The 16,760-nt window shown below is 33.6% G+C and overlaps 1 protein-coding gene across 1 annotated transcript in view; it reads right to left on the bottom strand.

Moving 5' to 3' along the window:
- Nucleotides 1-16,760, bottom strand: part of LOC115880875 (ras-related and estrogen-regulated growth inhibitor-like) — a 404,377-nt gene that overhangs the window by 194,369 nt on the left and 193,248 nt on the right. The window contains exon 2 of the mRNA XM_030898199.1: nucleotides 3,990-4,046. Within this exon, the coding sequence (XP_030754059.1) occupies nucleotides 3,990-4,046 (57 nt within the window). The remainder of the gene's footprint in view (nucleotides 1-3,989; nucleotides 4,047-16,760) is intronic.

The raw sequence follows: 16,760 nt of genomic DNA, 5'->3' as shown, positions 1-16,760 counted from the left end.
TTTTCAGGGGTGGTATATTTCGACCCCAGGAACACGTCTATGAGGTTTTTTTTACAAAAAAAGATGTTGAAAATCGTGCATTTTTTTTAAATGTCCCTGTATATTTTTCAAAAACTTTTTAGAACTGCCTGTTCACTGCAAATTTTCCCACGGTATAATTTCTTAATTTCTGATATTACCATAGTTACAGCTTTTCTTTATGATTACGGCACTAAAAGGGATGCAAATACAGAAAATAATTCGGTGGCTCTCAAAATTTTTCCAAAAAAATCATTTTTTTTTATTTTCAAACTTAAATAACTCGGTTATTTTGGACTTATTTGAAAAATGGCAAAGAGAAAATATGTTTCTTTTATTGAGATCTACCAGCCTTGAAAATATTTGCACTTATTTAAGACTCACCCTGTATAGCATAAGTGTATATTTTTTTACTTTGTGAACTTTATAACATTTGATTGTCGCTTTCTGTGATAGTATAATGACTTTTTCGGGATTCGGGACAACTTACCTAAGTCCAGTATTAAGGACTCTGGCAACTCTAGTTAAAAAAGTAAATGTATTACAGTAAGTTATGTTTATGTCACTTTAATAATAAACGAAGGTAAACTGTTTTAACTGTTAATTATTTGATGATGAAACAAGAAAAAAACTAAATTTTTAAATATAAAATGTAGAAAAAGAGTAATAATACAAGAACAGTTTATCGTAAAATTACAGGCTATACCGATACGGTTTATGTTACATATTACGTAACGCGATCTGTCGCTTCGGGATACCTAAACAAAATAATAGAGACATAATAAATCATTAAATTCGTTATTTAAACAAGCAGGCGGTTCAATATCACATAGATAATAATAATTTGAGTGGAATTATGCAACGTTTAATAGGGGACATAATCAGATAATAGAACCTTTGAGCTCTCTACTACCTATAATTTCTCTATATTTACTATAGCGTTGATACGAAATTGCGAAGGTTAGTAACCTTTAAAGAGCAACAATGTTAATCACCGGTGGTAGTAAAGATGATAAAATGCATAAATAAATTATGCTAATTTATAGGCAATAAACAAAATATACCCGGTAATTTTATGTAGTTTTATGATTTAGGCTATGAGCCAGAAATGAGTTGTTATTCATTTGAAATATAATTTAATTATTCAAATGTGTTTGTTTGGTAGTTTATGGCTAATTATTATTATTTCGCAATATAATTTTAGAACTATGCTTATATACATAACATAAATGTACTGACCAGAAAATTAACTTTGTTATCAACAGCATAGTCAGTTTTCTGTAGGCACTTTTTTAGTCAGTATATAGTAGCAAAATAAAGCACTATTGTAAATGCCCTGTTACCGTCACTGTCCTAATTCTCGTCATATTCCCATATTTTTTAAAAAATTAAGAAATTAAGAAATAGTTGTTTATATATTTGGAAACGTTGCAATACATATTTTTTTTTAAATGGCGCACTTCATTTACGTGGAATAACGACTATTTTAGTTAGAAGTTAGAATTTTTTTTTAGAATTTAGAATGAGTGGGAGGGGGGTTAATCACTTCGACCTTACAGATCCATTGTGTCCCCCTTTCTTGAATCATAACTCATCATACAGTCCCAGGGCTTTGACAAAAGCCAGTATCTGGGACGGTTTTATAGAGGGTAGTTCTCCATCTCCAATATCAGTCGTACCAAAATTCATGGCACGAATGGTTGTCGTCTCGGCGCACTCAGTGATGAGGTGTACTGGTGTTTCCCCATCTTCCCCACAGAATCTGCATTCGCCGTTTCTTCTTAGTTTCAATCTACTGAGGTGTTCATTGAGGAGACAGTGTCCTGTTAAAACCCCGTGACAATCCGAAGATTGTTCTTACTCAGACCCAGGAAGATCTGTGATTTTTCTTGATCATAAGCCCTCAGAAACTTCTTCGAGTGTCTTAGACCATTGCAAGATTTCCATTCCAGGTTGCGGATGGAATCTTCCAAGTTCTTGAGTTCCGCCTTGAGTTGGTTACCACTTGGAAAGCAGAACGGTTCTGGTCCAGTTAGTGGAGTGTTCGCTCCTTTCCTAGCTAGATTATTTGCTTTTTCATTGCCTTCTATCCCTTGGTGAGCAGGCACCCAGTGTAGGAGGACTTTGTTTTCTTTGCCTAATTTATTCAGCTTAGTTAGAAGTTAGACGTTGACGAGAATCCACACATTTCTTATAAGCTACGCAGAGCAACAGTCTTCCTGATTTTCTTTCACAATAATGTAATTTAGTATACTAAGGTTCAAATATAATTAATTACTAGTGTAAAAGGTTTTTTATTACACGTATTCATATAAAAAGTATGCTTTTTTCTATAATATGAATAAAAAAAGTGGGTGACGGTTTTCGGGACACGTCGCAACGGAACGTGCCGTATTATCGTCACCATTGACGAAGATTGGGCCATTGTAGGCAAAGATATTTTATTCAGTATAAAACTAATTTTTCTGTAATTCAATATTTTTTTTTCTATAAATGGCAGTATGATGATGCGCTATTTAATGTGACCAATTTTCGTCACCCACTTTTATCATTAATTCTACCTTAAATTATCAATTAAAAATGGATCACGAAAACTGGATGTCTGCGACGGAATTTAGGCCATTAAAATGTAAGCCATATTAATATAGGCTTCCTGTAAAATACCTGTGATTTTAAAAATGCGAAATATTAGGGTTCGGAAGATATTTTGGACTATATTAAAAGGAATATTGTTACAAAAACTAAAAAAAAGAAAAGAGATGTTTTTGATATACCTGATTATGATATTAATATCTTATTGATATACCTGACATTATATGTTAAACTGATATGCCACAGTAAAACTAATTTCTCAGCTTAAAAGTTTAATTACTAATTAAAAGGTATTTATTTACTAATATGATGTTACTGTTTTTTTTTATAAAAATGTTTAATACTTTGTATTCACTAATTATTACTACACTATTATTTTTGAGCTGATATCCGAGATATTCTTAATTAAAATTTTATTTTGTATGCTTATTTTTTTTAATTATTTAATTGTTTATGTTTTATTTTTTGCAATATGTCGTATTTCCTAAATAAACTTTTGTAAAAACAATGTTTTTTGTGTGAAATAACACATATAAAGATATGACGAAAATTGGGAAAAGTGAAAATATCGACGAATAAAAATAAAAAGCGAAAATATCGGTCAAGTTATTAAAGTTTTATTTAAATATTAAATAAAAATATCCCTTAGTGTAATTTTCTTGTAATCCTTATACTAATAATTCGGATTTTATAGCTAACTGAACTGAGATATTCCCTTAATGTGACGATAACTAGGACAGTTACCATAATTCACCACAATACATTAAAACACTTTACTTTTGCACTGGACGCGCGTTTCGCTAACAGTGTCGGCATCATCAGCAGAGTTTTAATCATCTGCTAATGATGCTAACATGGTTAGCCAAACCCGCGTCCAGTGCAAAAGTAAAGTGTTTTGGTGTATTGTGGTAAACTAGTGTTTTAATTTGCTGTTTGGTTTGGTTTGGTTTGGTTGGTAACACCAAAGGTTTCAACCCTCAACTATAAGTCAGTATAGTACCCTTGATTATGCATAAAGTAGTACATAGGGAAAAAAAACTCATAGTGCTGAAAATCGGAAGCTAATCGAGGAGCTAAATGAATATAAAGAGATGACAAAAAACCGATAGTACTATTTACACTATGTACCTACTGCTTAGTATAGATAAAAAGTAATAGCAAAATAACAGCGCTTTCAGATGGAGCAGAGCGTCCGCGCGTACCGTCCGCCAGTTCCTTGAATTTAAATGAACAATTTCACATGGGTCGCGTATGCTCCGTCCGGATGAGCTATCTTGAAAAAACATTCGCGCGGATGGTCCCCTCCATCTAAAAGCGTTGTAAAAATCCAACCAGACCAAACCAAACTACTGATTAGTACAATTTCAAATTAGACTTACCACTTGTAGAACTGTATTCTCCTATATACCTCTTGGTAAGATATCGCACAACGACAGCTGAAACAAACAATCTTTATTAATACAAATAAACCTACTTCAAAATTGGTTTTATCAAATGCTGCATTTTTCAAATTCTCTTCTTTCTGATATTTATCTTTATTAGTTTCAAAGTAAGCAAAATTATTAGTTTCACTTTCACTCAAAAATATTATTGGTCTTAATAAATATTAGTCTGAAAAATGACTAAATATCAGTAAAATTAAAATATATAAAAACAGTTAAACTAAATCTTCATTCAGAACCTCGCAATTAGTGGTTCCAATTAGCGTAGAAGTTTGTTCCTCTAATTTGAATGTAAGCATTCAGAACGTCAACATTAGTGGTAGGAATTTTCAATTAGTGGAAAAACTTACCTAACAAACTTTCAAATTTTCCACTAATTATACTTCAAAATTTGCGAAGAACGTCATTTTGGCATTTGATTATCATCTGTTAAGAGAAAAATGTGGTTAGAAATCAAAATTTTATTGTTTTATAAGATAAATATTAAGCTTTATCTATGGATACAGCTGATTACCGCAAGTTGTTGCTAGGATATTCTATTAATTTTAATTGTGTTTTTCAAACATTGTGAATGGTCGTAAACTAACATGTATAAAGTGTAATTGAAATTACTAATTTATTCCACTAATTGCGAGGTTCTGAATGAAGCTTAAGTATAAAAGAATTAATTGTCTTTTTAATATTTTAGCAATAACAGCAGGTAATTCCCTAATTACACAGGGTAGCTACAAATTTGTAAAATTACTCCTGTTATTATTATAGATATTAAGAAAAGTAATAACCTAGCACTTTTTTGTTTATATCTGGTTTGTTTATCTTAGGCATCTTTGTTTTGTACCGAAAGTAATATTGTTTATATGAGATTACTATTTACACAGCTGAACTGGATTGGAGCTATTTGATAATTATGCTGTATGTGCAAATTAAATAAAAAAGCAAAATAAAAACACTAATTCGCCATAATACACCAAAACATTTTACTTTCAACACTGAACGCGCGTTTCGCTGACCATGTTGGCATCATCAGCAATAATTAAAACTGATGTTTGTGATTGATTTTAAACAAGTTTACCCAGTTGTTTTTTTTTTCAACTTCGGGGTTACGAATTGTTCTGTTATTTTTTAAGCCAGATAAATATTCAGTAATCAAATAATAATTTCCTAATAATCTTAAAAAATCGCCCCCTCAAATACATACCTACATAAGATTAAACAAAATCCTATGTAAAATCGGAAAGTGTGTAATAAATAATAGATAATAGAATATTGTAACAGCTATCACTATAATCAGCTTAAAGTCTAAATTAAGCATAGGATTACATCCTCCCAACAACTATCTAGAACTATGCACCCATCATCAAGCTCAGCTAAATCATTAAGTCGACAATGAACGAAGGTTTATAAGAGTTAAAAATGTAATTTTAATTCATTTTGGTTCTAATCAGAAACATATTCATGTATTGATAAACATATCACAAGGAGTATAAATACAGAGTCAGATATATCGAAATTTTCCAAATAATACTGTCAATAAATATTAGTCAACTTGATCATTTTATATTGTTTATATTATTTCATTTTTAAATAATTGTTCAATGCATTTTCGGAGATATTTAGTCTCATACCTGCTTAGGCTTATCTATTTGTTTTAATAAAATCTTTAAATGTAGAAGTTGTAAGGTTTTTCCAAGAAATTGAATTAAAAATAAAAAAGACACTCAGAAAGTTAAGAAAAAATCAGCATCATCTTCAGCTTATTCAACCATTTCAAATTATGGTGTAGCCTCCCTCACATATTTAGAGACTCTCTTTGTAGTTGGCCCCATTGTTGTCTATTGTTGGCTATGCGAGCCCAATTAGTTATCCCTATCAATTTCCTGATATCATGGTCCCAGGTTTGGTCTTCTTCTAGGTCTCTTACTTCCTCGTGGGTAACATGCTGTAAATTTTAGTCCATCTGTTGTCCGTCCTCCTTGCCAGGTGTCCTGCCGATTGCCCCTTGAGGGATTTGACTCTGTGGATGACATGTAGATATTACCTGGGTCTTTTGTCGTATCCACTCTTCTTTTAATATATTCTATTCTATTACGGTCTTTCTTGGTTATTCCCAGCGTATTTCGCTCCAATGAGCATTGTGCGATCTGCAGTTCCCTTATAATGTCCGTTTTAAGTAGTGATGGAAAAAACCAATTAATTTCAATAATCGAGTACTCGAGTATCAAGCGATTGCAATAACCGAGTGATCACTCGAGCGAAATATCGTTCGCATTTAAAATGACGGTTTTTTGTCCGTCGCATGTTGTAAGTACTCGTTAACGCCAAGCGCCAAGCAGTAAGCCGCGTGCGCAGGGCACATATTCTTTCCGTAATGAACGGCAAGTAGTAAGCGGCGAGCGATTCGCTTGATCGCCTGACAGTGTTGCCAGAACTACGGATTAATCCGTAGATTGACGCATTTCGGATATATTCTACGGACGTACGGATTTTTTTGCAATAATACGGATTTTCTGTTATTGAACAATTTAACATAATATTATATGATTAAAAAAGAAAAGCGTCACAGTTGCCTTAAATGCCACTAAACGACTTTTATCATACAAAATATGCAGTAGGTACCCATACCCATAAAAGAATATTTACAAATTAGAAATCTTATCTATTACCATCGATTAATCGACAATACTAATCATACAAAGACATAATAACGGATATTTTGCCCATCGGATCATATTTTTATAATAATAAAAAATTGTAGGTTTTGCAAAACTTGTTTGTCTCATCTATTCTTGTACATGTAATACTACGTAGCTAATACGTAGATATTGCAGAGTAGTAATATTCTGTTATTTTCAAAATGTTTATATTTGATATTTATTTTATGTTTAACACGAATTACTTAATGATCAATAAAATACAGGGTCAGTCTTAATAAGTACAAATATTTTCAGGGGTGGTAGATCTCGATAACATATTTTCTCTTTACCGTTTTTCAAATAAGTCCAAAATAACTGAGTTATTCAAGTTTAAGAATTTGAAAAAAAATATATATTTTTAAAAAATTTTGAGAGCTTTCTTTATTAATTTCTGTATTTGCACCCCTCTTAAGTGTACGATTTTTATCACATTTTCTCCGAAAAACCTCATAGACCTGTTCCTGGGGTCGAAATATACCAGCCCTGAAGATATTTGCACTTATTTAAAACTCACCCTGTATGAATACGGATTTTTTTATTCATCTACGGATATTTCGACCAACGAAATACGGATATTGCATATTTTCGTCTGGCAACACTGTCGCCTGATTTAGTTTATTTCGAAGCATTGTCGATGTAGGTCGTAAAATTTTGTCTCTCAGGGTGCAGCCGCACTATCCTAAAAACGGCGTATCGGCGTAACGGCGTAATAACCTTGAATAGATTTCCAGTAATTCTATTGGCTGAAATTTTTGACAGATGAATTTGACAGATAAAATTTCTGACAGATGAATGTTTCAGCCAATAGAATTACTGGAAATTTATTCAAGGTCATTACGCCGTTACGCCGATACGCCGTTTTTAGGATAGTGTGGCTGCACCCTCAGATACGCAACGGATAAATATACCGGGTGCGTCTCAAAAGTGGATCACCCCTATAACTTTTTTATTTTTTTCAGATAAAACAACCAGATTTGGTATGTTAGTATATGACATAAATTAGGATTGATTGACATATTCAATTGTTTTCGGTCACTTCCGGTTTCACCGGAAATGAGTGCAACTTTTGATTTTTAAATCGCACCCTCGGTATTTTTTTACTTTATTCGGTAGAAAATGACACTCTGAATAGAATGGCATATCACATGTTAACTTTTGACATTTTCGCATATGGTTTATTTGAAATTATAACATGCGGTTCATAACGACAATTTGACTCGAAGTACCAAGTGTGTGGTATCAAATAATTCGTAAAAAAATTCTTTTTCGAAATATGCTAATGATCCACCCTCGTTCCATTTGAAAAAAATTGAGATATGATCAAAAATACAATTTGGGCATTTTTTAACCGGCCAGAGCAAGACACTAAAAACATTAGACGATCAAATCTATTTTTCCAAGGCTCCTTGATTAAAAATTAGCGTTTTTAACACAGCCATGGCGCTCTAGATTGAAATTTAAAATACAATTTGTTTTTAAGCGAATATGTCAAAAGTTGACATATGATACGTCATTCTATTTAGAATGTCATTTTCTATCGAATAAAGTAAAAAAAAATACCGAGGGTGCCATTTAAAAATCAAAAATTGTAGTCATTTCCGGTGAAACAGGAAGTGACAGAAAACAATTGAATACGTCAATCAATCCTAATTTATGTCATATACTAACATACCACAACTCATTTTTTTATCTAAAAAAGGCACACTATATGACACTATGCATTTCGTCTAGTAGCGATTGCATATATATTAAATCAAAATAATTCAAACACTGTTGACGCAAAAATAGAGTGTATTTTATTAATATACAGGGTGGTCCGAACTGTACTCCGGAAACTTCGGCAGCATTTTTTTACTTATTTTGAATGATAAAAATAAGTAAAAAAGGTCGTATAAATGTATGTCCTTAGGCTTAGTTTCGGAGATACAGGGTGTTGAAGTTTAATTTTTATTTCGATTTTTTCTAAATAATTTCTGAAGTAACGTCAATATTTGGATAAAAATTGGTGTCTGGGACTCTTTTTGGCATGAGAAATTTGATTTTGATGTCAATATGACTCCTACTTGTAGAGGGCGCCACGTACATATCTTTTAACTAGTTTGAAGGGTAACAACTTTTCGTCCATACCTTTAAAATCTTCCAATTTTATCCACATCCACCCTGTACTAGAAGTGGGAGTATTAGTTCCTTGGGAGGAACTGGTTCCTTAGTTCTAGTTCCTCCAGAGAAATAGTTCCTTGAACTAGGTCTTTAGTTCACAATAGTTCCCGACTAACATTGAAATTCCCGTTGCTTGCTAATGGGTTTCGTTGTCAATCAGAACTATTCACAGTATGATCTGTATAATTTTTCTAATGTAGGAAGTATAACTAGATATGTAATTGCGTATGTTAAAAATATGTGGGTAAGTTTTATTGCCGTTAAAAAAATAAATAATAAACTCAAATCACAGTTTAAAAAACTATATCACAAATCAATTGGAGCAAATAATACGAACATTTTACGGAATGGAATACATGTCATTATTGACAAAAAATAAACATATCGAATAGATGTTATTTGACTGAAATGATAAATTTGGGAACTTTTTATTTTTTTAAATTAATCGATAAATCAAAATAAAAATAAATTAATCAAAATTGATAAAACAGCTTCTGTTGAACTTTTGGCACAAAAACATTTCAAATTTATGATTTCAGTCTAATTAACTATTTAGTCAACATGTTTAATTTATGTCATTGACGAGAGGTATTCATAATTTCGATTCCAGATATCTCGAGAACTAGCGATTTTTACAAAGAGACATTTTCTACGTAAAAATCGTCGTAGATGTATATTTTTTAATCAGGACTTTTATACAGATACATACGAAAAGTTATTACTCTTCAAACCAGTTAAAAATATGTAGGTGGCGCCTTCTACAAGTAGAAGTCATATTGACATCAAAATAAAATTTCTCATGTCAAAAAACTCCCAGACACCAATTTTCATTCAAATATTGACGTTACTTCAAAATCGAAATAAAAATGAAACTTCTACACCCTGTATCTCCAAAACTAAGCATTTTAGGACATACGTTTATACGAACTTTTTTACTTATTTTTATCTGCAGAATATGCTGCCGAAGTTTCCGGAATAAAGTTCGTACCACCCTGCATACTCACTGGTTGACTCACCATATGTGTTGAATATTTAACCCAATTATTTTTTTTAAACGTATCATATTATGTTTTTATTAGGCAAGTGTCCAAACAACTAATTTCAATATAAATAGAAAGAAAAATGTCAATGGACGCACGACACCTTTTAAATCAAAGAACTCGTTGATGTCCTACGATTAGCGCCAACCACAACAATGGTAGCGTCAAAATGGAAATGAAACCGAAAGTGAAATTTCGTAATCGCTTTCTTTTGCTCCAGTAATCTAATCTACATGACATAATTCTAAAAGCAATTTGAATACTGATGTTTGCGCCATCCTCTTGGCGATGATTGAAATGCTCAAGGACGCTAAATTAGCCAGTGGCGCAACCGGAGAAAGAATGAAGCTATTATCGACTCTTTTCATCAATCTCGTCTGCTGTGACCATAAAAGAAGGTTAATGGTTATGTTAATTTAATTTGATTTTTAAGTAATAAAATTATCATTTTATAGTGACATAAACAGTACAATTACGTCTTAAATATCACTGCAGTAGTTTGAAATTACCGGTAATCGGTAATATAAAACATGGAATTACCAGTTTACCGGTACTTATACAGGGACCGGACAATAGTGCGTTGGGCATGGAAATTTTGTTCAAGTACAAACCTAAAGAATGTGCCAGGATGTATTTCAGGAAAATATTTTAACTTCTATAGGGTGGTTCAAAAAAGTGTCAGTAGATCTGGATGACTCTTTAAAAATGAAACACCCTGTATATTATTGAATTTTTGGCTTCCCTTCTGATCACTTTACATAATCCTAAGATATGAGTAAATATATTTCGATAGTTTCAGAGATATTAAAAAATAAATCAAAAATATATATTTTTCAATATAATTTTTTTAAGAAAGGCTGAAAAATTTATAATTTTTATTTATTTATTAATAGATAATAAACTATCAAAATATATTTATCATGTCTTAGGATTACGTAAAGTAATCTGAAAGGAAGCCAAAAAATGCAATAAGATACCTACAGGTTGTCCATTTAAAAAACTCATCCCGATCCACTCACACTTATTTGAGCCACCCACAGAAGTTAAAATATTTTCCTGAAATACATCCTCGTACATATACTTTAGATTTACACTTAAACAAAATTCCCATTTTTTTTTATTCTAGGAGCTACAGATGCCAATAATTTAAATAAACCCTAAAAATATGATTTTACGAAAATAAAAAAATCGGTCGTCGATGGCGTTGGAAAATATTTATTTTAAAATGTATGTAGGAGTGGGGGTAGTTTTCACCCTTCCCCTAAAGTCAAATGTTAAAGCACTTAGCAGAACATAGGCATTCCAAATCTCATTCAAATCGGAATAACGGTTCTTACAATATCTTAAATAATACAAAAATTGGTCAAGTGCGAGTCGGACTCGCGCACGAAGGGTTCCGTACCATTCATTATATATACAACATTAGGCACGTACAAGTAATTAAAAAAAATGCAGAAACAAAAATTAATCAATAATAAATATGTAAAAAGTAAAAATAAATATGTAAAAATATGTAAAAATAAAAAAAAACGATTCGGTCCAGACTCGAACGTCCTCGACCATCAACGCCGGCTCTATCGACTTAAGTACGTGTTGACAGGCAGGTTATTAAACCCATGTCGCTTCTAGCATGTCGTTTTTTCAAAGACGATTTAAAGAAAGTCGCCTTGACTAGGATTCGAACCTGCCTTACTACGGCTCCAACGTCATAGCAGCGTAAAGTCCTAACCACGCAGTCACCAAGGAGGAAAGATTCTATGTAAAATTCTTACTTAAAAGATAATGTTTAGTGAAAGTACTTTTTTATTTATAAACATTTATTTAATTCTGTTTTTAGTATTTGTTCTTATAGCGACAACATAGATACATTATCTGTGAAAATTTCAACTGTCTAACTATAACGGTTCATAAGATAGACCTTTGTAACAGACGGACGGACGGACAGCGAAGTCTTAGTAATAGGGTTCCCGTTTTTACCCTTTGGGTACGGAACCCTAAAAATCTGTTTATTTTTTAAAAAATTGATGCCCTCTAACAGACAAACAAAGCACTTTTGTATAGAGGTAAATTGTATCAAATGTATGTATTTTAGTTCCAAAAATACGTAGTAATTCTATGTCCACGGGATATTGGGACACCCTGTATATGTGTCTTATTTTTTTTACAGAAATAAACCCGCAACGAAGGTACCTATATAGTCATTATTTAAAAGTATGTTTCTTTCTCCTATTATCGACACAGCCTATCCTCATTTTATTGCCTATCGCACAAAAGAAGCTGGACTAAGTGACAAAACAAACAGAGAAGGAAGGTTGAACGAACTACCAAAACCCGAGTGAGCTGTTTAAATGTCTGATCTTGAAATCGAAATTTCGGAGAAAGTACTGTTTAAATAATAACAAATAAGAGCAAAAGCAATAGTAGTACCGTTACATCAACAATGCGTAAAATTTTACGAGTTTCTTTTATATATTTGTAGTAGTAGCTAACATGTGGTGTGTTGAATTTTAGTGCCTTTCTACCTAGCTTAATTTTCATGTTAATATTAGTCAAATAACTAATAACGTCAATAAAGGAAAATGTGTTTTTGCTTGATGACTTCGAGTATTTTTTGCTTAGTGGATAGAGTGGATACGGGAGGTTACACCATAATTGGAAACGGTTGAATAAGCTGAAAATGCTGATGACGATGATAATAAGACCGAAAAATAAACTTTTGTAAATCTTGTCGCGACCTAGCTGGGGGTTGTTTGCTACGGTCGCTATACCAGGTTCTCTCTCTCAATCAAAACAACCATTGGATAAAATATGCATTTATTTAATATAAGGTTTACAGTGTATAACAATTTTGGGGAATGCCAAGACTTAACGGTTTACTTAAAGAAGTACTTACAGGAACATCTTCACTCTGCGCTGTCTTCTACTAACGGACTGATAACGCGAATTACTGACCGTAATAATGCGACTCACATCGACGGACTAACCTCCGACTCTCTTCAGCATACATTTTTATATTTTCTATCCCTCGTGGTCATCGCCGGTTACGTCGCTCAATCTGTTTTCATCTAATTACATTCACCCGGCTATGACCATGAGGAAATCGAACTTTGGTAGCCTGCGTTTGATTATCGACCCGAGATTGTTGTACTTTAATTGTTTATCAATGTTATTTAAAAACATATCTGGGTTGATGTCATGCAGGTAACCGATCTCTTGGGCTTATATCAAATTGGTTTACTCGGTCATACTTCACTACCATAACTAATGATGCTTTTAACTATGCTGTTATAAATTTTGTGTTTGTTTTGTTTTCAGTTAGAATACTGTTGAGTTGTCTAATTGCTTGTACTTAACTCACTTCATTAAAGCTATCACCGTTGGCTTGCCAAGATTTTTATATTTTTGGCAGTGTTTTATCTCTTGCTGTTGTTGTTCTAGGATTAAGTTCTGTTGTTCGCCACCGATACACATATATTCCGTCTTCTGAAGGTTTACCTCCAGCCCCCACTCATTGTACTCTTCAATTAGTTTGCGGGTCATATATTCCAAGTCCTCGTAGTCTTGAGCCAGTATTATTTGATCATCAGGGAAACAAATAGTGTAAAGTATCGAGTCGTTTAGTGTCATGATAAGAAACAAATGTAATATAATAAGAAACAAATATATATACCCCGGATTGTCTTTACAAAAGGAAAAACTTTTTTATTATTGACATTTTGAGAAAAATAAAACGATATGGAAACTCGGAAAAGCATAAACTAGATTAACCATTTTAGAACAAGCAAAATTTTTTATGAACAATGTATTTTTCACAAAATGTCAATAATAAAAAAGTTTTTTTCTGTTGTAAAGACTTCACTCTATATCACTTTCTTCTAGACTTATCTCGAGACTTATACAAATCGAAAATATATATGATAACAGAACCAAAAACAAACCGAAATCATGAGTTGTACCTTTAACTAAAGCCTAGGTTCTGCATAATATGGGCATAATAGTGAAAGCGATAAAAGTGCAGGTCAGTGAATCTCCTCGATGATGACACCGCAAGTCATGGGAACTGCAACACGTGTTTTTGCTCACTATCGACGGGTAGGTCTATGGCGATTAGAGCACGGGATGGCGCGAGATTCGCCGATAAAGTGAGACTGATGCGGCCGAAGCGATGGACCTTGAACGACAGACGCACCGACAATTGCTATTTGTTCGATTGTTACGAGAACACCCATCGATAGGAATTCGCTTTATTATGCTCTAACGTCTCTTTTTTGCGAGGATGCAAGGATGTTTTCTTACTTATTAACGCATAACTCTTTTACTTTATCGATAATCGGTTTCTTGTCAGTGTCTCGCAATTCATGATATGTCCGATAGATTGGGAACCAACGATCTTTTTTGATGACCAAAATAAGTAGCAAGAGCTGGTGCCTTTTTTAAGCTTTATTCGATATTCCAGATACTCATTTAGAATATGGAATAATTATTAATATCTAATATTATTATTTTCAACAGTTTTTTATAAGAAATTTTTCTCTGACTTTAAGCCGTAAAGTTTCATTAAATCTTATCAGCAGTCGTACAATTTACTTGCCTAAATCGTAAAGAACACGATTTTTACAAAATATTTGTATTTTTTTTCGATCTCTATGGGCTTGGATCTTCATACTCAAAATAGGCAAAACTGACTAGGCTAACTCTAAACCATTTAGCCCTATTTGTCTCACATCGTTCATATTAAAAACGATGGAGAAAGTAGTGGATAACCATATCGGAGTAAATCATCTAAATATTAAACCACTGCACGATAGTCAGCATGCATATAGAGCGGGCAGATCCACAGAAACTGCTCTGTACCATTTAACCGAGCTAATACAGGCAAGCCTGGATAGCAAAGAAATAGTAATTTGTGCCTTCTTGGACATTGCAGGGGTGTTTGACAATATACCTCACAAGGTGGTCATGCAATCTCTGGAAACAAGAAAGGTACGGTACGATAGGGAGAGGATGGTACGATAATTCGCTGGTTTTGGGAAATGCTCTCAACACGGACAGCAGAGGCAGAAATAGGTACCAAAACTGTAGTGGTTAAAACAACGCAAGGAACTCCACAATGTAGAGTGACCTCCCTACTGTGGAGCTTAGTAGTGGATGAACTACTAGACGAATTAACTCTAGCGAGAATACACTGCATATGGTATGCAGATGACATAGTCATGATTGCACGGGAGAAACATGGAGGTACCCTGTCTGATATTATTCAAAGAGGACTCCGCATTGCTGAGAGATAGTGTAGGACTCTCGAGTTGAGCATCAATTCAGACAAAACCGCGTTAGTGCCATTCACCAGAAAGCGAAGTCTGAAAAACTTGAAAAGAATCCATATAGATGGAAAGGAAATACTGCCATCACAGGAAGGATATTCCCATATCTGAGAATAACCCTGGACAGTAAATTTCTCTGGAAGAGCCATATTAAAAACATTACCAGCAAAGCCACAGAGGCTCTCATGACATGCAGAAGACTGGCGGGAAATAGATGGGGCTGCGCCCCTAACATTTTGAGCTGGATGTATACCATGATAGTCAGACCCATGATTACCTATAGAGCAGTTGCTTGGTACATAAAACTAAAGCAACGTACAGCAAGGCAAATTATGTGCAAAGTACAGAGACATGGCATGCATCTGCATCACAGGTGCCATGAGGACAGTCCAACAGCAGCAATGGAGGTTATCCTAGACTTAACACCACTGCACATTGTCGTCGGTAGTTATGCTAATGCGACAAAGATTACAATGGTCATTGATGGAAACAGTACTGGGAGAATTTTCAAGTCAGATGCTTGGAACACCCTCAAAAAGAAAATTCCACTTCTCCAACTCCCAGTGGATGACATATCAAGAATTTACAACTTTGAAAAAACACCTCACTGTAGTATTGAGTAATAAAAAGAATTGGGAAGGGAGAAACGTTTACTACTGATGCTTCCAAAAACCAAAGCAGGGACAGGGATAGGAGTATTTAGGCCGAAAACTAAATACTCCGAACCAATGGGCACCTACCGCAGCATCCTTCAGGCAAAAAAGAATCAGAAATCTACGCTATCGAAAGATGCGTACAATTTATCTTAGATAGGAACTATCGAAAACAGAAAATAATCATCTTATCCGATTGTCAAGCAGCACTAACATGATCAACTCTTCAGAACCGTTCTGTTTTCCAAGCGAAAACGAACTAAAACCGGAACTGAAGAAAATGGGACTCATCCAACGGTCTAAGACACTAGAAAAAGTTCCTCAGTATTTACGACCGAGAAAAAAATCAAAGGTTTTTCTTGATTTAAGTAAAAACAATCTTCGGATTGTCACGGGGTTTCTAACAGGACACTGTCTCCTCAACGAACACCTTAGTAGGCTGAAGCTGAGAAACAACGGCGAATGCGGATTCTGTGGGGAAAATGGTGAAACACCAGAACACCTTATCACTGAGTGCGCCGAGACGATGACCGTTCGTGCCATGAACTTTGGTACGGCTGTGGTTGAGGATGGAGAGCTGGCCTCTGTGAAGCCGTCTCAGATACTGGCTTTTGTTAAAGCCCTGAAACTGTATGATGAGTTATAACTTGGTATAATTCAAGAAAGGGGAACACACAATTTCATTTTTAATTTAGAACGAGATATTAAAAAGTAAAATAATTTAGCTACATATTGTAGCTAAATGATTTGTGATTTAGAGAAGTAGAAGTATGTAAAAATAAAGTTTTGGTGTGATATGTCCCAACACCAACTATATTCCTGAAAAATATTTGACATCAAT

The sequence above is a fragment of the Sitophilus oryzae genome, unplaced genomic scaffold (genome assembly GCF_002938485.1).
Source record: "Sitophilus oryzae breed Bouriz unplaced genomic scaffold, Soryzae_2.0 scaffold_165_pilon_pilon, whole genome shotgun sequence".
In the NCBI taxonomy this organism is placed as follows: Eukaryota; Metazoa; Arthropoda; class Insecta; order Coleoptera; family Curculionidae; genus Sitophilus; species Sitophilus oryzae.
The sequence above is the reverse complement of the archived record's forward strand: the minus strand, read 5'-3'. Positions and strand labels throughout refer to the sequence as shown.